This window comes from Ahaetulla prasina, chromosome 2 (assembly GCF_028640845.1).
Source record: "Ahaetulla prasina isolate Xishuangbanna chromosome 2, ASM2864084v1, whole genome shotgun sequence".
NCBI lineage: Eukaryota > Metazoa > Chordata > Lepidosauria > Squamata > Colubridae > Ahaetulla > Ahaetulla prasina.
In genome coordinates, this window is record NC_080540.1 from 66,532,410 (window position 1) to 66,554,468 (window position 22,059).

At 36.5% G+C, this 22,059-nt stretch overlaps 1 protein-coding gene across 1 annotated transcript in view; it reads left to right on the forward strand.

Annotated features, from left to right (window-relative positions):
• FAM120A (family with sequence similarity 120 member A) overlaps positions 1–20,663 on the forward strand; it is an 87,907-nt gene extending 67,244 nt beyond the window's left edge. The window contains exons 11-18 of the mRNA XM_058165615.1: positions 3,766–4,015; positions 6,060–6,174; positions 11,839–12,048; positions 13,012–13,192; positions 14,558–14,695; positions 15,898–16,039; positions 18,111–18,207; positions 18,760–20,663. Coding sequence (XP_058021598.1) covers positions 3,766–4,015; positions 6,060–6,174; positions 11,839–12,048; positions 13,012–13,192; positions 14,558–14,695; positions 15,898–16,039; positions 18,111–18,207; positions 18,760–19,071 — 1,445 coding nt within the window. The 3' untranslated portion in view covers positions 19,072–20,663. The remainder of the gene's footprint in view (positions 1–3,765; positions 4,016–6,059; positions 6,175–11,838; positions 12,049–13,011; positions 13,193–14,557; positions 14,696–15,897; positions 16,040–18,110; positions 18,208–18,759) is intronic.
• Positions 20,664–22,059: the final 1,396 nt, after the last annotated feature.

Genomic DNA, 22,059 nt, shown 5'->3' on the forward strand with positions numbered 1-22,059 from the left:
GCTCCTTTCCAGAAAAATATAGGATCCTGGATTTATAAATATTAGATATCTGTAATTCTGCCCATTTTTTTGGCTTTATTATTTATGCCTGCTGTATTTTATTCCAGTTATTGTTTGCAATTTATACAGAATTTAATTTAATTAATTTAATTTGGCAGAAATTGAAAGCATGTTCTAGTTGCTATATAAGTATTAAAACCTAAGGAAATTACAAAAAACAAAGAGGTGTTTAAATTGTCACATACCAGAAGGTTATTTCCCAAATATTTCAGAATCAGATGTGCTTCTGACATTGAGGAAAGTTACGATATGTATTCTGGCATGGATCCTAACCACTTTTCCATTCATGCAAAAGAATGGGGCAGTTTCTGCAAATGTATGCCTCGGTTTTCAGACCTTTATACCATGGTCTATATCAGGGGTCACCAAGCTTTCGGATCTCAGGGACCCCCTCGCCACCTCTAGCCACCCCTCCCCTGCCAGCCACTCCTCGCCTTCCCGCCCAGGCTCCTTAGGGCCTCAATAGGAAGCAGTTGTTGGAGCTAAGCAGCCACCATGAGAAAGAGTTGGCAAAACAGCTCAGTTCAAATTGGATCTGATCGAGAAGGAGGCTCAGTAGAAGCAGCTCACTGAGGACTATGAGCATAGGCTTTCCAAGCAGAGGGAACACCTGCAGGAGTGCAAGACCACGTACAGATGCCTGGAGGCTCAGCGGGCTGAGATGGTCACCAGTTCCAGGCCATAAGGCATTCCCACTGGAACAAGGTTGTTGTGTCTGGGCCCCTGAGCCGGGGCCCTGCCAGAAAGTGACTCCGAAAGTGAGGGGAAGGGCCATCAGGACTTACCTCTGGAGCACTGGCTTCCCTGGCTCCACTCCAAGGGCCAGGCAGGCCAGGTGGAGGAGATAACGAGGCCTCCATCCCCTGACTCTTTCCCCCCCCCCCCGGCCACGCCTCCAGACCTGGCTGATGGCAATCAGGCCTGGCTGGACCCTAGTTTTCGTAGGCAGGAGAGGCAGGAACAACAGAAGCAGGGGTGGGGCAGGCCTAGGAAGTGGTGAGTCATGGAGCCACACCCCACAGGATATGGGGCCGGGATAGCTCAGGCAATAGAGAAGCCTGTTATTAGAACACAGAGCCTGCAATTACTGCAGGTTCGAGCCCGGCCCAAGGTTGACTCAGCCTTCCACCCTTTATAAGGTAGGTAAAATGAGGACCCAGATTGTTGGGGGGGCAATAAGTTGACTTTGTAAAAAATATACAAATAGAATGAGACTATTGCTTATACATTGTAAGCCGCCCTGAGTCTTCGGAGAAGGGCGGGGTATAAATGTAAACCAAAAAAAAAAAAGCAGCAAGGGCTGCTATACCACTTCATGGCGAGCAAATCAACTGCTTAGAGGGAGAGAACTAGAGCTGAAGTCCTGTTTGTTTCTGGTTTCCTGGCTGACTCATCGGCATCAAGAGAGATAACAGAGACACTTGGCAGACGCTCGCTAGTTTGCTGCCAGAGCTGATAGTTGCCGGCTAATTAAGTCATCGCTCGTGTCTCCCGGACTGGGGTGAGGGGGACAGAACAAAGGTCCTCAGGCTCTTCGCCACCAGCAGCACCTCCCTCCAGCCTTTGCCCAAAGCCCCACACCAGGAGGCTGAAGCAGACCCCAAGTCAGAATTTCTGTCCCCCTCCGACCCACACAAAAAGACCCCGAAGGGGGAGACTCTCTGCAGCAACACAAATGTTCATTGCATGTATCTGTCCCAGGGGCCGTAGTTTGAGGATCCCTGATTTAGTGCAATATAAAAAATGCAAATAATTTTTCTGCAGGCCACCAAATTTTCTCACGGACCACCAGTTGGTGACCACTTGTCTATACCATCCCTTATGATTACCTAACAGGAGTAGATGGAGGACACAAAGATTCCAGTGGGAGATTGCAATGAAAATGTCCTCTTCTGTGTATGGGAACTTTACTCTCCTTGCAGAAAAGACGCTAGGGTGGAGATCAGTGTGTTATTTTGCATTGATTATCATGAACAATTGGAACTGGAAGGAGCCAAGTCTTGTTTAAAACTACCCTCTGCTGCTCCATTGTAAAACCAGCATTCCTACCTTCTGACAATTTGCACTTTTGAGGTAGTAGTCATCTCCCCTATTAAAACTCTTTTTGGATGAGCTCACCATAAATATTTTGAAAATCCCAATTTAGTGCACCACATCAAATGGCACTATAATGCCTTGTTTGGACTTTGAAACTAAGGAGCATCAAACCTGATTAGTACTTTGATGGAAGATTATCAAGGAATACCAAAGCTGTAGGCTAGATTGAGAAATCATCTATAAGAAGACAATAGTGAACCACTTCTGTTGCCAAGAAGGCTATTGGGTTGTATTCATGTCATCAGGATATTGACCTCAACTCAAGGAATTTCATTTTTCCTTTTATATTGCAGTTTGATAGAATTGTTAGGGTGAGAAAGTTTAAACCATCCACTAGAATTCAAACGTTTGAATCTGATTTTGGTTGGAGCTAATACATAGCATTATCAGACTAAGGGCTCCAACAGTGATGATTCTGAAATTGATTTAATCAGTTTATGGAATGAGTTTGCCATAAAGATAGAGAAAGAATGAATACAACGGTATTGTTTCTTTCGGACTTCTGAGTACCTTTCAGTACTATTAATCATTGGTTCCTTTGGATATTTGTATTTCTACTTGGATTCACTGTACAGAAGGTGAAGCTGGGTGATTGTTGTTCTGTCCTATGGCATTCACAAGGTACTTAAGGGTTTATTTTCTCCTGATCTTACCAGTATGAAATGCCACTTACTATTTTTCATATAATCAAGGAAACATAATGATTTTTTAAAGCTGGTTCCTTAGCAGGATAATGGGCTTCATGGTGGCTAATAAATTAAAGCTCAGTCTAAGGATCCTGGAAGTGGATAGGTTGGGTTTTTTTTAATCCATCCATATTCTTCATTCTGCTATGGAGGAATTTTTGTCAATGGAGATACAAATGGCCTCAGTGGTTAGAGTTGCCTTTTATCAGTTCAATTTGATATGCAAGTTTTGATACACAAACTGCAGCCCTCTTGGGCAGGATAACTTGGGGTACTTTATACACGGGCTAGTAACATTTGAACATTTAGCTATCTGTATATGGTTTTGGAATTTATTTACTCCAAAATCCAACTGCCAGATTATTAATCGAGAGAGGTTTCTGCAGTTGTAATCACCATGTTCAAAATGTTAGTGCTAACTGTTAAAGCCATGAACAGCTAAACTGTGCCAACTAGCTGGTGAAAAGTCTTCTCAGTGTTTCTTAATTTCATCTTCAGAGGACTTCCTCAGGACCTCCTTACCATAGTTTCATATTTAGAAAAAACCCTCCTCAAGGAGGAATGCCTGAAATACACATGATATGATTAGGCAATTATTTACAAAGACCCTCCCAGGCACTGTAGATTTTAAACAGTTGCTGCATTTTACATCCTTATAGCTTCTTGGTGAACTAAAATTCAGAAAATTCATCAAAAAATAGAGAGGTCTTATATGAGTAATGGCAGTACCGGTATCAATGAGAATGCATTTTGCAAGTTACAAGTAGAATTCAGGTTCAGTGTAAGAAAGCAAATCTTTTGAGGTTGATTCCTAATATAAGTCTAAATGTTATAAATGCAAATAAAATAAATTGAGAAAAGGTATGGGCAAAACGGCATTTGTGCACAAACTATTTTGTTTCCTTTTTTAAAAATTCTGCAGTCTCACCAGTGATAATTAAAGAATGGGCTGCTTACAAAGGAAAGTCTCCCCAGACTCCCGAGTTAGTAGAAGCTCTTGCATTTAGGGAATGGACTTGCCCTAATTTGAAGAAACTTTGGTTGGGGAAAGCAGTAGAGGACAAGAATCGACGAATGAGGGCATTCTTGGCCTGTATGAGGTCAGACACACCAGCAATGTTAAATCCAGCTAATGTACCCACTCACCTAATGGTGCTCTGTTGTGTATTAAGGTGAGTATATTATTGATTAATGTTAGCATATAGTAAAAATTCCTCTTGATATTCTGTATGTATGTAATTATGTAAGAATGTTATTGTTTTATTGATAGAACTTTTCATGTGACTTAGAGCATAAATAATTTGTAGAACTGACATTTTTCTCTAGATTAAACACAAAGCAAATTAAGACTTAAAAGTTTGTTGTTCAATTTACTTTACACAACAATTAAGAGAAATACATGGAAATTCCTACTGGAGTGGAGAAAGCAGCAAAGCATAATTTCTTTTTTTAGGGACAATGGAAAAACAGATTAGTTAAAAGAGAATAATTTTAGGGATGTAATCCATTCAAATATGGGGGTGTAGGTTGAAAATACGTTGGTGAATAAAATAGAAAGCAGTTTAAGAAGGCAATCTTAAGACTCCCAGGGTGAACAGTTCTTAATTTTCAGCCATATCGGTTTGATTCTAGCACTGAAAATGACGTGCTTAGTTTAGCTCCAGACTGTTCTAAGCCTTTTCTGCCATAATTTTAGTTAGATTAGTTAACTTAAATATTCACTGACTTTTTTAAAATTATCACAGGAAGACTACATAGGATCCAGAAAGTAATAAAACTCCAGGAGAGCCTTTTACCAGGTTCGCCTGGTTCGCCAGTTGCGCCCCTTTCTAGACCGGGATGCCTTATGCACGGTCACTCATGCTCTCATGACATCTCGGCTGGACTACTGCAATGCTCTCTACATGGGGCTCCCCTTGAGGAGCACCCGGAGACTCCAGGTAGTTCAGAATGCAGCTGCGCGGGTGATAGAGGGAGCCCCTCGTGGCTCCCATGTAACACCTCTCCTGCGCAGACTGCACTGGCTGCCTGTGGTTTTCCGGGTGCGCTTCAAGGTTTTGGTAATGATCTTCAAAGCGCTCCATGGCATAGGCCGGGTTACTTACAGGACCGTCTGCTGCCACCGAATGCCTCCCACCGACCCGTGCGCTCTCACAGAGAGGGACTCCTCAGGGTGCCGTCGGCCAGGCAGTGCCGACTGGCGACGCCCAGGGGAAGGGCCTTTTCTGTGGGGGCTCCCACCCTCTGGAACGAGCTTCCCCCAGGACTTCGTCAACTTCCTGACCTTCGGACCTTCCGCCGCGAGCTCAAGACACATCTATTCATTTGCGCAGGACTGGACTAGGGTTTTAAATTTTTAAAGGACTAAATTTTAGCTTTGGTTTTAAATTGGGTTTTATTATTTATATCTTATTTTAAATATTTGGCCTTTATAATAAGTTTTTTAGATGAATGTTTTATTTTGTATATTTGTGTTTTTATATGGCTGTATACCACCCTGAGTCCTTAGGGAGATAGGGCGGTATAGAAATACGAATAAATAAATAAATAAATAAATAAATAAATAAATAAAATCAAAAAATCTAATCTTTTATTAAATATAAATATAAATTTATATTAAATATAAATTATTAAATAGAGAAGTATTTTCTATCAAAGTAATGTAATTAAATTTCAGTTTTGTAAAATCGTAAGTTGAATTCAGAACACATCTCACACAAATTAAAGGCCTTTTTTTTTTTTTTTAAATTTATATCCCGCCTTTCTCCGAAGACTCAGGGCGGCTTACATGTGTTAAGCAATAGTCTTCATCCATTTGTATATTATATACAAAGTCAACTTTTATTGCCCTCAACAATCTGGGTCCTCATTTTACCTACCTTATAAAGGATGGAAGGCTGAGTCAACCTTGGGCCTGGTGGGACTTGAACTTGCAGTAATTGCAAGCAGCTGTGTTAATAACATAGTTGTCCATTGATTCCTCCCTGGTACCTCTTCTCTGTTCTAGATTATGCTAAGGGCTCTGGAGCAGTTTTTGACTTTTCCGCCTCTTGCTCTCAGGCTTAATTTTACACACCAATATTTTGGATCCACTTTGGATGTAATTACAGTGCTTTAATTAATGCTATACCTTATTTAAATATTGTTGTATACAGACATCATAAGTATTACACAGCTTTTCAGAAATGGTTTACCCAAAGTTCTTTGTCTTTGTAGATATATGGTGCAGTGGCCTGGAGTTCGGATACTTCGTCGCCAAGAACTTGATGCCTTCTTGGCTCAAGCTTTATCTCCAAAACTCTATGAACCTGACCAACTGCAGGAACTAAAGGTGACTTGTGAAGTTGGTCTTTATGGAGCATTTAATCCTTATTAATTCAAGCGCTTTGCAAAGCAGTATTATTTTCTTTTGTCAGTATTTTCTATTTTCATCCACTTGTTCATCAAAATAGTATGTGGACAGGAAGAGTTTCTGCCTTCAACACCAGCTCAGTAATAACTTGCAGATATTGAAATCTGCTTCAATTTTCAAAGGAAATGTGCTGGTTTTTTGCTTTCTTTATCTGATACTGTATTCATTTTTGTTTTATATCAATGGCTTTCAGAGCTCTAACCTTTAAATCATCACTTTCATTTTATTTTATCTTTTCCTAAAGAATACCTGCTTGTCTCCACAAGATTCCACCTCCACATATGTACTCCTAAATAAATAATATCAGAGAAATTGTTACTTAGGCATATTGATCATGATTACTAGTAGACTATACAGTAATGAGATGGATAGAATTAAATCCTATTACTAGTTTTCATTTTCATTTCAATTTTTTTATTTAAAGCAATTACGTTAATATTATTAAAATAATAATTTACTACCACATTTTAAAATTCATTCATGGCCTTGTTCAAATAGATTAAGCATCCATTTTCAGTAAAGTATTTATAGATGGATGCATGCTTTTGTTGCATTTAAGAAATGTTGTTTAATTAGTATTAATGATATCTCCAAGATATCATAGTATTAATGATATCTCCATTCTTTTAAATCATAGAAATTTTACCCATTTTTTCTTTAGATGTAGTCATGTGCCTTGCTTTAAAGTCCCTACATATTTTTTAATGAAAGTTAAATAAATTTAATTTTTAGTTTGTCTCCCTGCTTTGTCAGCAACCATATACAATTCCTTAATAGAAATGACATTCATAATTAAAACGTTTAAATAAATATGTGATAGGCTAAAGGATCTGTACAGGAGTATGTGTACACCTTTTATTAAAAAATATCTGAATTTCAAGTAAAAGGTTGAAGTACAAGTATTTGACACTTGCAGCTGAAAATATCTGCATTTCCTCCACGGAAATAGGCAGCAGAGAGGAGAGAATTCCACCCTGGGCTTAATCCAGTTTTTGGTGGATTTATTCAAATCAGTATTTTTTAGTCAGTTTCTTAAAAGATTATTTGAATTGTCCCCCTTTTACCAAGAAAACCAAATACGGTTATACCCATGTTGTGGAAACCATTGATATCATTTTCCATTCCCAAGGTTATTCTGAAAAGTCTCATATAAGACATAATTAATGTATAATCTTAAAAGATTCTCAAATTTAGAAAATAATAACATTCAAATCATTCAGCAGAAAGAGTTTGTGATTTTTTTTTTGTTAAACTGAACTTTTTGATGAAGATTTTGTCCCATCTATATAGGTAATTTTTGTTTTTGCTTGTCTTGCTTCTTTCTGTAGAACTTCCCTTTCCTCCCCTTCCCCACTTTTCTGTCTTTTTCTCAGCAACCGCTCACTGCTTTCCTGCTAACAACTTGTACTTCCTTAGGGAGGCCTACCTCACACCATGGCTCTATCGTCTGATATAGGCTAGCGTTGAAGACAGGATGCTGGGCTAAATTGATCATTGGCCAGACCCAGTAAGGCAGTATTTGTATTCTGAATGTAAATTACCCCAGTTAAATCAGTATGAGCTTAGAATTACAGGTGAGTGACTTGGAAAAGAACCATACTGGATGACAGTAAATCTCAAATTTTGTCCAACAATAAAAGGCTGAATTCATCTTGTTGACTTGTACTTTCATTTTCAAAATTCAAGCATGTAGAATAATTATGACAGTCTATTTTATTAGCAAGTTAGGTTTGACAGAAATAAAATACATTTTTCGGTCAACAGTAATGCATGCTATATAAGATTTATGGCATGCTGTGCACATCATATAGGACTTCATTTTCATAATGCTACTGTATTTATTGCAGTTATGACACTGTCACCATAAGTTTGTTTCTATAGGACACATTGGAAGTACCTTGAAAATCTGATCTAACTGCTCTTGTTTGGTAAACCTATCCCTGACATATATAAATCTACATTTAAGAATTTGAATGTTCTGGCCAATCAGTTGTTCCTTTCAAATGTATTAGACTTCAACTCTTGTATTTCCTAGATAGCATGGTCAGTGGCTATGTTGGTTAGGATGTGTGGATGTTGAAGTCTAAAATTTTTGATAGCATATAGTTACTATCCAGTTTCAAAACATAGGCTGATATTGATAGATTGTTATACCAATGTAAACGAAATTAACAATTGACAGGTGGAATCCAAATATACATCTACGATGATGGAAGAGTCTTTGGGCTATTGGAAACTTTTGCTAATGGAAAGTGAAAGGATCTGATTTTACTAGTCTCCTGCTTCCCAAAGCTACCTCCCATTCTGTACAAATCCTTCAATGTGTGTTTCCAGAGCTACTGCAAGGCAACAAACAGACAAAATATTTCATCCTCTCTTTCCAAGAGCAAAACTTGATAATACACTTGTTGATTCAGTTCTGTAAATTATATCAGAGATAGTTATGGTACTCATAACTACCAATATTTATGGATATCTTCATATCTTTAATTTTTAAATGATTCCTTTCATTTTAAAGAAATGAAAATTTCAGCTTTAGCTTCATTTTTATTTAGGATCATGTGTCTGTCCCCCACGCAAACTCTACAGACATTCTTAGAAAACAAAAATGGCAGGTAAAGGTAGTTCTATACTAAATTTACACGTGTATCTTCCTGCTACCCAAAGCTAAAGAGATTTCGCTGATCATAATTTGTGATTAGACAAGCTCTCTTATAGTGGCAGCCATTTTATAATTAGGCAAATCTTTACCTTTGGCACCCATTTTATAAATAAAGCAACCAGTTTTTGAGAATACATGCAGCAAAGTTGCAAAAATCAAAACATCTGCTGACCATCTGAAATGCTTGTTTACCCCTGCAATAGACTATTATAATTCTTTCACATATAAAATAGTTCTAAGCTATTTTTTCTCTATCTAGAAAATCCAGTCATATCTTCGGCTCCTTGAGGAGTTTGGACAGTGGATCATCTATCAGCTGTACTAAGTGACAGCTCCTCTGATTTTTAACTGAGAAAAGGAGAGAAATAATTGGGTTTGGCTAGAAAGCTACCCCAATTTCCTTTTATAATAACAGTCTCGTAAAAAATGTGAAGACATGCATTATGTTTATTAATGTTGCTAAATATTGTACTTCAGATAATAAAAAAAGGATATGCCTCAACTTTTACTGCAGATATTTGCTATTCTGTTAGCTGGGTAGTGATTTGCATCATTAATTTCCATAATGTGTCTGTACAAGCTTTTTCTACAATGAAATCAATTTATTTTTTTCTTGCCTACTAAGGCATTCTTGCATTTTTTCCTGCCTTTGGGATATTTTCTTCTCCAGCTTTATCATGCTAGCAGTACTATAGCTAAACTAATCACACCACTCACTGTTCAGGTTTGTCAGTAATTGGGGCAAATTTTATTCTTTTGAAAGAGGCAAGAGACAAGCTATATTTCAATAACTAAAGCAAGCATGGGTGACTTTTCAGTATCTACAGACTGCAGGTATCATTTGGGAAGAATCAAGTGCTGCAGAGAACAACAATGCAGATATGAACATAACTTGTGGGGATTTCATTTTTGAATTCTAATTTGTTCAAATTTTTGAGGCGTTGGTTTTCAGCTGTGATGGTGAAAGTGGGCTTGGGTGGGTACAAAAACTAAGTTTGGAACCCTCATGCAGCCCCAGTACTGCAGGCTGTCTATTTTTAAATAAATTAGGGCTTCTGTGATGGGGGAGGGACAAGCATTTCTTCTTAAAGTCAAGTCTTGTGCAGGATTGGCAAAAGAGAGAGACAGACATCCTAATAACATGCATTGCTTTTTTAGATGTCTGTGCAAATGCTTCTTTTGGGCTAGTGATGGAAGAAAGATAGAGGCTCTGTCAGGTATAACTCCACAGGCACATCCATGTGTTTCTTTTGGCAATATTGAAATGCCATAATAATAGTTTTTTCCAGTATACCTTATAGCTCTGGTATAGTTTTCCTAGTGGTACTAACCAGTTTGAGTCTGCTTAGCTTGAGTGAGGTGTGGAAATAGCTAAATTCTGTGAGTATTAATATACAATTTCCAATTCATGTGCACTCACAGATTTCTGTGGTATTTCTCACTAATATACAGAGAATAGCTAAGCTAAGATTTATGGGCTGTTTTACAGACTTCTAAACAAGACTACTGTTTAACAGCGGTGACTACAAAAATTCATGCCTATATCTTTTTAAAAGTATTACTTAAATCTATTTTAACACTGCTATAGTTTAATTCTTTAATCTTGGATCCTTGTATAGACTTTAACCAATAAAGTTCTACACTTTTGTTTTTAAGATTGAAAACCTAGATCCTCGAGGAATTCAGCTCTCAGCATTATTCATGAGTGGTGTTGACATGGCATTGTTTGCCAATGATGCTTGTGGGCAGCCAATTCCATGGGAGCATTGTTGTCCATGGATGTACTTTGATGGGAAGTTGTTCCAGACGAAGCTCATCAAAGCAAGTCGAGAAAGCTCCCTCATTGACCTCTGTGATGGTCAGGTAATGTTGCTCCTGTGATGGGTGCGATGTCTAATTGAATGTGTATGTGTATGGACAAATAGGTAGTCAGTATTCTTGTTTTTGGTAATGAGCTCAAATTCATTTGCAGGCAGAGGATTTTAGCCTAAGGGCAAATGTATAATTAAACATATAATAGAATGTATTATTTATCTGATTGGTTGTATCATGCTAAAAGCTTTCTTGAATGTAGATTGCTGTAAGTATGTCTGTATGCAAGTAAACAATCCTTGATTGTTCAAATCCTTAAAATTATGATAATTATTTTGTGCCACAGTAATTTGGGTTGATTTGGAATTCTAATTTGTTCAAATTTTTGAGGCGTTGGTTTTCAGCTGTGATGGTGAAAGTGGGCTTGGGTGGGTACAAAAACTAAGTTTGGAACCCTCATGCAGCCCCAGTACTGCAGGCTGTCTATTTTTAAATAAATTAGGGCTTCTGTGATGGGGGAGGGACAAGCATTTCTTCTTAAAGTCAAGTCTTGTGCAGGATTGGCAAAAGAGAGAGACAGACATCCTAATAACATGCATTGCTTTTTTAGATGTCTGTGCAAATGCTTCTTTTGGGCTAGTGATGGAAGAAAGATAGAGGCTCTGTCAGGTATAACTCCACAGGCACATCCATGTGTTTCTTTTGGCAATATTGAAATGCCATAATAATAAGTTTTTTCCAGTATACCTTATAGCTCTGGTATAGTTTTCCTAGTGGTACTAACCAGTTTGAGTCTGCTTAGCTTGAGTGAGGTGTGGAAATAGCTAAATTCTGTGAGTATTAATATACAATTTCCAATTCATGTGCACTCACAGATTTCTGTGGTATTTCTCACTAATATACAGAGAATAGCTAAGCTAAGATTTATGGGCTGTTTTACAGACTTCTAAACAAGACTACTGTTTAACAGCGGTGACTACAAAAATTCATGCCTATATCTTTTTAAAAGTATTACTTAAATCTATTTTAACACTGCTATAGTTTAATTCTTTAATCTTGGATCCTTGTATAGACTTTAACCAATAAAGTTCTACACTTTTGTTTTTAAGATTGAAAACCTAGATCCTCGAGGAATTCAGCTCTCAGCATTATTCATGAGTGGTGTTGACATGGCATTGTTTGCCAATGATGCTTGTGGGCAGCCAATTCCATGGGAGCATTGTTGTCCATGGATGTACTTTGATGGGAAGTTGTTCCAGACGAAGCTCATCAAAGCAAGTCGGGAGAAAGCTCCCCTCATTGACCTCTGTGATGGTCAGGTAATGTTGGTCCTGTGATGGGTGCGATGTCTAATTGAATGTGTATGTGTATGGACAAATAGGTAGTCAGTATTCTTGTTTTTGGTAATGAGCTCAAATTCATTTGCAGGCAGAGGATTTTAGCCTAAGGGCAAATGTATAATTAAACATATAATAGAATGTATTATTTATCTGATTGGTTGTATCATGCTAAAAGCTTTCTTGAATGTAGATTGCTGTAAGTATGTCTGTATGCAAGTAAACAATCCTTGATTGTTCAAATCCTTAAAATTATGATAATTATTTTGTGCCACAGTAATTTGGGTTGATTTGGAATATTTTTTAAAATTTTATTTCCATTTAAATGGCCATTCATCTCAAATTCATGATTCTGCATGCTAACAATAGTTAATTTGTAGTAATTTGGTATAGGGTATGGACATATGTAGGTGATCTGTGACACAAATTTTATATTTGCTTACTTTTTACCACATAAGTGATCCAGAATCTGCTCTTTCTTTTTTGTTAACTAGGATGCAGTATTTCTTTAAAAAAAAAAAGAGGTTTCAAACAGGTGGAGATGGCATTTTTCACATCCAGGAGACCCTGTCTTTCTTTGACATTCCTATATTCAGAAATGTCAAATTCAAATAATCCATATTTTGTGTACACTATTTTGAAAGATTTTTAAAGCTTTCAAATCACTTTGGGTATTCTAACAAACTCTTTATTATCCAAAACATAAATAACGAACAGAGGATATACTGTTTTAAATATTTTGTTAAGAAAATAAAACATTATATGGGAAACAATTTTGTCTTACAGGGAGATAATTCATTGATGTATTGATTTTCTGTCCCTTAATGTTTGCAAATACCATCAATTACCTGGCTAACTGCCTTCAATAATGTTATTTAGAAATGTATGAATATCTGTGATTTGTATTCATAATATAAATATGTTGTGCCATATTGTTTGTTGTAGGCTGAACAAGCTGCCAAGGTAGAAAAGATGCGCCAGAGCATCCTTGAAGGTTTAAATTTCTCCAGGCAAAACCATCCACTCCCTTTCCCACCACCACCTGCCATGCCTTTCTATCCAGCTTCTGTTTATCCTCGGCACTTTGGGCCAGTTCCACCTCAGGGCAGAGGCAGAGGCTTCGCTGGTAAGACTTCTTCACTGTTATATCTGTTAATCCAATATAAATTAATGAGATATTGTATTGGGACCTTTGTGTAGGAAGCATGTTTTGACTAAGATTTTGGACTATAGTAGGGAGACACAGGTTCACATCTCAGACCAACCTAACTCATAGTTTTGAGTTGAAAATGGAAAGAAAAACCCTACATCTATCACCTATAGCTCCTAATGGAATGGTGGAATAGGAGCAAGCAGATCAATACAGATTAAGACAATTGAACTGGCAAAAATAGTTAATCAACTAAAATTTACCCTGAAAAGCTGTTTATACAAAGAGAGATATAAGTCTGGATAATAGCCAGATTTAAATATGTAATTCAACTACATATTTAATTATATATATAATTGCATATTTACACATAGAGATAAACAACATTTACACACCGTTCAAAAGAGTTGATTAAAAAAAAACTAAAGAGGAAACAAAAGACCTGAACATATCACCAGCAATCAACAACCAGGTAAGCAGGAATTAACACCAGACAAACAATCAAATAGTAAACAGCAACCGAAGCAAGGGACTACTGAGGAGAAAATAACAATCCCCACTAACACTGACAAGGCAAGCCACTACATATACTGTAAACAGCAAATCCCTTCTAGCACTGAAAAAGTTACCAAGTTGTGGAATGAAACACCTGCAGAAAAACAAACAAGATCAGAGACCACTAAGGACAAAATGGATCTGGGCAGCTCACAATTTTTAAAAATAGCATACATAATACAATATAGAATAGAATTCTTACTGGCCAAGTATGTATATATATATATATTTATATAGACACTTATATATAAATAAACAAGACAGTTTCTGTCCAAACAGTGCTACAGAGGGATGGAGGGAAGGAGAGAGAGAGAGAGATTAACAGGAAATCAATACCAGTTACTAATGCCCTAGTCACTTCTCTTGGATTATTGCAAGCATTCTACATGGGGCTGCCTTTGAAAAGAATCTGGAAGCTTCAGCTAGTACAAAATATGGTTACGCAGGCAATCTTGGGTGCCCAAATAGTGGTGCATGTAACACCTCTGCCGCACAAACTGTTGGGTGCTGGTCTCCATCTTGTCCAATTCAAGGTGTTGATTATGACTTAACAAGCCCTATATGGCATGGGGCCAGGTTACCCTTGCAACCGTTTTGGTCCCATTATATCAGCCTGCCCCATCTAGACAGGCAAGAAAGGTATGTTGTAGACCCCATCAGCCAGGTAGTTCTTGACATACGGCCGTAATAAAGTCTGCCTATTACAGTCATACATCAAATTGTCATAAAGCAATATTAGTCTGAGAATTAATCCTTAAAGAGGTTCTGTCCCTTTCCTTTTCACAGGAGTCTATGGCTTTGGGGGCCCTTATGGGGAAACAGTTGCAGCAGGCGCGTATCGGACCTTCCGAGTGACTGCCACAGGAGGACACTCTGGACCTTTCTCTGGCAACGATGGCAACAGGACTAGCAAGTTTCAGGGCGGTAATACCACCAAACCCTTTTACTTATTGCTCACAACAGCAGTGCATTGACTGGAACTTTCCAACATTCATTGTATGAGTTTGTCTTTCTAAAATAAAGCACATACTTTAAAGAAAAAGTTCTCCTATTTTCTTCAGTGTATGTATGTGAAAAGATAGAATAGGAAATTCCTACATTTGAATTATTTTTCACAGATTGCTATGTGGTCTCTAAATCAAAGATCCATTTAATGTCTCTTAAAGTTAAGGTTCTCCTCAGACTGAGCTCAGGCCCTGGTGATTACAGCCATTGCTTAGCTTTTGAAATTAAGTTGGCTAGATGCTGCATTTTCTATTTATTGCTTAGTAGCCTAATGTAGCAGTTAGTGTGTTGTTACCAGATAATAAAATACAAAAAAAAGAATGAAATTCTGTGACTATATCAACATTGTAGTCATTACTACATTTACATTTACATTACTTCTGATTCCAACTACTTTTAAGCTTTTTGCCATTAGCTCAAGATAGTGCTGTATAGCTATTGTTCCTTCCTTAGATCATTGGAAATGCTTGTTTGAAAGTAAAATAGAAATTGTAATAATGCCGGTAGATACAAATGTTCAAATTTAAAATTAGATGCATTTTGAAAGAAAAGCTTTCTGAAGATTTTAGAATGCATTTATACCTTGTTTCAGTGTTTTTAATATTAGTTAATGCAATGTTCTTTTTTGGTAAATATTAAACATTTGAAATTCTCACAGCATCGGGTTTTTTTCAAGTTATTCAACAGGAAAGTTTGAAACAATTGGATTAAACATCCAAATATTTTCTTTGAAATATCAAGTCTATCCTGGCTATGTTAGCACCCCCCTAGTTATTCACTTGCATGCCAACAAATCCCAAACTACCCTTTATTGACAACAGGATGAGGGTTGTGGAAGCAAAGTTTCTGTTGGACAGTTTTATCTTCAGAACAAGTCACTTAGAAATAATTTACCCAAGTGTAATTTTGGAATGATACATTGTACCCCATTCATTTCACAAAAATGAATTGGATTTTGTTTGTGCTTGCTGTGCCACTGATCTCAGTGGTCTTAAATCCTACTTTGACACAAAGGCTATGCAGGTATGTGCCAGATTTCACTCTTACAAAGAAAAAGAAATCTTTCAGAGATAATAACATTCCTCCATTTAAAAATAACACATTTTTAAATCTTGGTTTAGGTGTCCAACCCATTCCTTCTCAGGGAGGGAAGCTTGAAATAGCTGGCACTGTGGTGGGCCACTGGGCTGGAAGCAGGCGTGGTCGAGGAGGAAGCAGGGGGCCATTTCCTCTGCAGGTGGTTTCTGTTGGAGGGCCAAGAGGGTAAGAAAATACCAACATTACAATTCTCTTTGGATTAATTAAAAGAGATGCTTGCTGGATTTTGATTTGATTATGACACAGAAGTGGTGATTGTCTAATTCAGAGTGTATTGGCTCAGCTCTTTATTTTGTTAGAATGTAAGTGTAAAGACTGATTAATTTTATTTATCAATTTTTTATACAGCCATCACATTTGTATTAGTTTGGGTAGTTTGCAACGTGTGTTTTGATTGTTGTAAAATATTATTGGTTTCATTTGTAAGCCTCCTTCATGGGACAATGAAATTGGCATAAATCTGTGAACCATTTGTCAACATAGAAGGCTACATTGCTGACTGTGAATTTATTGGAAACTGTCAAGTTTTTTTAATTTTTAATCGTATTGTTAAATACAAATATTTAAAGACAAAAGGAAATCTTAATTCAGAGATCATTTTAAAAATTAATATTTCATGCAAAGTAATGAGAAGATGCAAACCAATCTATACATTTATTGTGAATGTATGACCCATGACTGCATTCTATAGAATGCAGATTCTCAGTCCATATCCCTGTGAGTGAGGGCTGGCTTCTTGTCACATATAGAGTAGATTGCATCCCTGTTGAATATAGAAAGGAATTCTTTTTTGAAAAATGACCACAGAAGCTGGGCAAAGAACATGACATCCTATGTTCTTAGAACTTCTGGTTAATGTTGGAATCTCCAAAAAGCTGGACAAATCCAAAAATCGAAACAGGACTATTCAGGTATCTTTCTGTTTCTATAGAAGTAGATGTGAACATCAATCATGACAGTTATGCGACATGGTTAGGAAGTGACATTTTTATGGTAACTTCTGGATTTTGATTTTTTAATTGTAAGAAACGCAGCACAGGTAGGGTGAGCTTGTCTCTCACAGCTTACCAGGCTAGATATGGATATCAAGTATGGTAGTCCCAAAAGATAAGTGGTTGGCATCCAAAAAGCCGCTACCTCAAAGAAGGTATACAGGAGATGGGGCTAGGGTATGAAGAGCCTCTGGGATTGGAAGATACTACATCTTATTTTTTGCCCTGTAATGTCTCATTACATTGGACTACTGCGCATGGGACACCAAAAAGTACATAGGCTATTGGAATGTTTCTCGGTGCAATTCCAGGTGCCATATTCACTTTCAAAATCTTTCATGGCTTGGAACCAGGAAACTTGCAGAAGCATCTCTGCCCAGTCGTTTCTCCCCATTCTATCTGATCCATGGGGGTGGGGCATATTCCCAGTACTTTCTCCTAAGGTATGTTGTATGGCATAGCTTAGGTGGACAGCCTTTTCTGCTATAGTACCTGCCCTCTGGAATGCCATTCCTCCAGAAAGAGATTGTCCTGACCTTACTGCCCTTCTACAAGGCCTTGGGAACCCAGTTCTATCTCATCCTGAGTGGGTAACTGCCATTTCCTCGTTGTGTTAATTATATGATCTTTTTAAAAAAATATTTCCTGCTATGTGTTTTTAATATGATACTTGTATGTAGTTTTTATTATTCATTAGCCAATTACATATTTGAGATTGTGCATCCATGTAAATCCAATAAATAACTAAAAATATATTACATTATAATTAGGAAATTAATGCTACAATAATTAGGAAATTAACCCTACTGCAGTTGGAAAAATATAGCAACACTAGGGTGAGATTGTAAAAATAGAGTGGCAATTAAGAATCAATAAATAAGTATAATTGAATTTATTCATAGGAAGTTTCTTCAACTTTAATCTTACAGTTAAGAATGCTTAAGAACATGTTCTAGAAATGAGGATAATTTTATTCCAATATAAATTATATTACCAATGATTATTCAAATAAACATAAAGTTTTCTCTTGCTAGGTTAATTAGCTGATAAGTGGGAAATGCATAATGTAAGGAGAAGAAATATTGCAAAGCTAGAATTCAGTCTATTAAAATAATGTTTTAGTTGCTTTCTGAAAATAAGAAAAACAATTGCTTTTTTGGTTCTGCAAGGGAAATTGAATTCTGCTGTATTTCCAGATAAATTTATGAAATTAAATATGTTTACCTTTTTCTGGTTCTATAAAGACGTCCTAGAGGAGTTATTTCCACACCAGTGATAAGAACATTTGGCCGAGGAGGAAGATACTATGGGAGAGCTTATAAGAACCAGGGAGTTATTCAGGTAATGGAAACAAAAACAGGTATCGGCTCTTTTTGTTAATGCACATACGTTACTGTTACATTGGGATTTGTGTTTTAGAAAACACAATTATGTTTTAGGTACATTGGCCAAACAGAGGGTTAACAAATTCATTTTCCTTGTGTTTTTTGTTAAAGAATAAAAAACCGTGCCAAATTGTTGAGTGAGATCAATGTCCCGCTTAGTATTCTATTTCCACAGAAAGCAGTTAGATAAACCAGCACATTTTCCATTAGGTATAGTATAGTGATATACTATAATATATGGTAATTGTTTAAAGAACTTTGTTTTACAAACATTTATATTTTATTATCAGATATTAAACCAGTTAATACCCCTGACTATGTGGATTGCAGATAGCTAGCTGGCAAATGCCAATTACTAATAATATTTCCCAGACTGAAAAGTGCTCTTAGTATCACAGGCATCAGAACCTGTGTAACAAAAATCTCAAAAACTTTTCAGTTACGTTCCTAACTAATTTCATTATTTCTTTTCTTTTATTATTCTTTTATTTTAATGTTTAAAAAACAGGGCAAACCTCCTTATGCTGCTTCAGCGGAGGAAGTGGCCAAAGAACTTAAATCAAAATCAGAGGAAGGCAAGTCCTCTATTGTGTCTTCAGAAGGATCCCTGGCTGAAAATGGCATAATGAATGAGGAGAAACCAGCTTCCCATATGAATGGGAGTACAGCAGATGTCAGGGCTTCCAACCAGTCTGAAAGTGCCTTGAGTAATGACTCTAAAATGTGCAATACAAATCCTCACTTAAATGCACTAAATGCAGACAGTGTTTGCCATAAAGATGATGCTCTTGAGGCTACTGTCTTAAAAAAAGAAGAGTAAACTTATTTTTTATAGAGGGTGAAGGATGTTGGAAGGGTCAGGATTAGGAATATCTGGAAAGAAAGAGAGCCTACAGTTACGTACATTTTTTCCTTTCCGTAAGAGAAAAATGAGGACTTGGAAATTCGGATCCCTCTTGGATGTCAGAGATTTAAAGAACACATTTTTAGTTTTAACCAGTTGTAGTCAAAATGCTACAATACAATAAAAATGAAAGAGAATGAAGAGCATTTGACTCCCGCACTTAAAATGATGTATACACAAAGTTTAAACTGGTTATGACAAAAGCTTGTCGTTTTTGTTTCTTGAAATATATTAAAAAGGAAAAGAAAAACAAATTTTGGCAGTCTTTCAGTATATATAGCTTAAAATATAATTTTTAGTACTTGGCACCATATGTATGCCATTATATTTGATTTTGCATTACTGTGTCACAAAGCTTTCCTTAAGGCTTTGATTTCATGATTATGGGGGGGAAAGGCACAACCACAGTTCTTTCTTTTCTTAAATTTCATCACCGTTGATGTGGTTTCTTTTTATGTTTAAAATGTGCAAACTATCAAAATAAAAAAAAATTATAGAGTAATATTGGAGTTCTGCTGATTTTAAATATACATCATAATACTTTACAAGCAAGTTAAAATGGATTTAACTTGAAAATCATAGAAGATGCAAATGACCTTTTCAAAAGAAACACAATGTGTTCTGATACTTTTTGTGACTAATACCATGCATCCGTGATCAATGAACTATGTGGTTTTTGAATCAGACGTAGACCATTAGTACTACTATTTGAGCTAAACTTCTGCATGGTTCATAATTTTAAAGTGTGTAGTTAATATTATGCATGTTCTTGTCCTCTTTCTTCCATTCTTACAAGTACTGTGCCCATTTGCAAAACAAAAAAAAAGCTAATAATCAGTAATAGTCCTATAAAAGATGTTAACTATGTTTAGTCATTGACTGATCTTGCTCTAACCTTAAAATTTTGTGATTATTGACCTCTGTTGCATTTATTCTAAAACAAAAAAAAATTATCTAGCCGTTTTGAATATCAACGTTACCCTGGTGTACTCATTGCTGTATGCATTATTGTTCTCTGTTGCTGTTTTATGCCTTCATATTAGCAAATATGAAATTCTGTGGAAAAACACAAAAAAAGCTTTGATCTTCAAGAAATACCCCCCTTCTGTAGCAGGAAACAAATGGCTTGTTCTTGAGAACTTTCCCATCAAGAATTTAGTATAAGCAAATATACCTGTATCATTTTGATGTTTTTGTTAGTGTTTCCAAACTTAATGTACTTCAGAATCAGAATCATTTCTTTATATTCGTTTTCATATAATTCTCCTGATGCTCTTCATCACACATTAGTGATCAGAAATGAGGTGTAATTCCCTATTCCCTGCCCGCAAGAGCTAAGTAGGTATCTTAATGTAAGTTGAAGGGAGTTCTGCCCCAACTCATGGATTGTGCAAGAATGAACTACTGTTGGGTTTGATTGGTTGTAGATGGATTGTGGTGTGGTGTATTTGAAGGCTATTGAATGCAACTTACAATGCTTAATAAAAATCTTTATTCTTTTAGTATAACCTTGTTGTATGGTGTCTTACTTGTGTTCCAAATAATTTTTATTTTTTCACACAAATTTGAAGTCTTCAAACATCAGCAATTTTAGTAGTTGATGATGAGCTCTAGAAATAAAGATGGTAATGACAGCAAGATGGAGCCATGTTGAGCAGATGTTATTTTTTTCCAGCTTTCAGGATGTCAGTTGCAGCTGATGGGTTTTTGTCTTGAGAACAAACATGGTGGGTGGTCATCAATACACTACCTCTCTGTGGTGTTTTGTGTAAATAATAAATGTTCCTTTTGAAGCATAATCGCCTCCTTTTATTTTGCCATCCTTCAAAGTAAAAGATTGGGTTTGCAATTTTGTAAAATTCTTGAATAACCTGGAATATAAAAAATGAATTCCACATTATCTCTCTATTATTAGAATTCATAACACTGGGAAATCTAATAAATAAAAAACCTTGCTATTTTGATTTCCATAATGTGCCATAAAACATCTTGCTGACAGCAGCCAGTGATTTTGAGAGCACATATATAACATGTATTGGTACAATTTGTTATGGAACCCAAGCTAAAGAAAAATTCAATTTCTTATTCCATTGTGGACAACAGACTCGGTGCTTCTATATTTAATTATAGAATCATTATGAATTAATTTAATTCAATAGCAAAGCTATGGCATTCTCAAAAGAAACCAAGAAAGGACTTATCTGAAGTGCAACTTTCCTGATGAATGAAATGAAATAAGGCTAACCTGCAACCATTCTAGGTAGGAAAGATTGCCTCCTGATTTTTTAGTTTCCCATCTTGTGTGGGACTCATTTTGGGAAGAGGATAACATCTTAAATGTGCATAGGGTTGGGACAGAAAATGAAATTTATTACTTCTTAGCAACTGCCATTTTCAAAGAGGTGATCACCTTGGGGATGCTAGCAATTTTAATGAAGATAGTGCCTGATAGTGAGAATCTCCTCATTATTGTCAAAAGAAGACAGCTGTTTCTTTAGATAGATAAATAACGGTCTGGAATTGGTCCAATTTCTGGCACTTTTCTACTTTTTTGAGGCTGATAGGAAAAAAACGTAGGACAGAATCAGAATAGACTATAATACAGTGCATTTCTGTTTTCTGGCTATGGATGGAGAAAAGCAGGAAGGGAAAGACTGCTAAAGATCCATTCCCATGGTCTTTCATATATTGTTTCTTATCCCCAGTTGTGTATTTTGTCCCATCCTCTGTATCTCTGTTGCATTGTCCCCAAATTGTTACTATTAGCGTGTATGCATTCAGTTAAAACATTAATAGCTATTTTTGTGCTGACTGCCAAACTAAAGCAGTCTAGTTTCTACAGCAGTCATACTATTTTTGTTCCTTTTTTCAAACTCCACTGAAGCAAATCACTAACCATCTGGT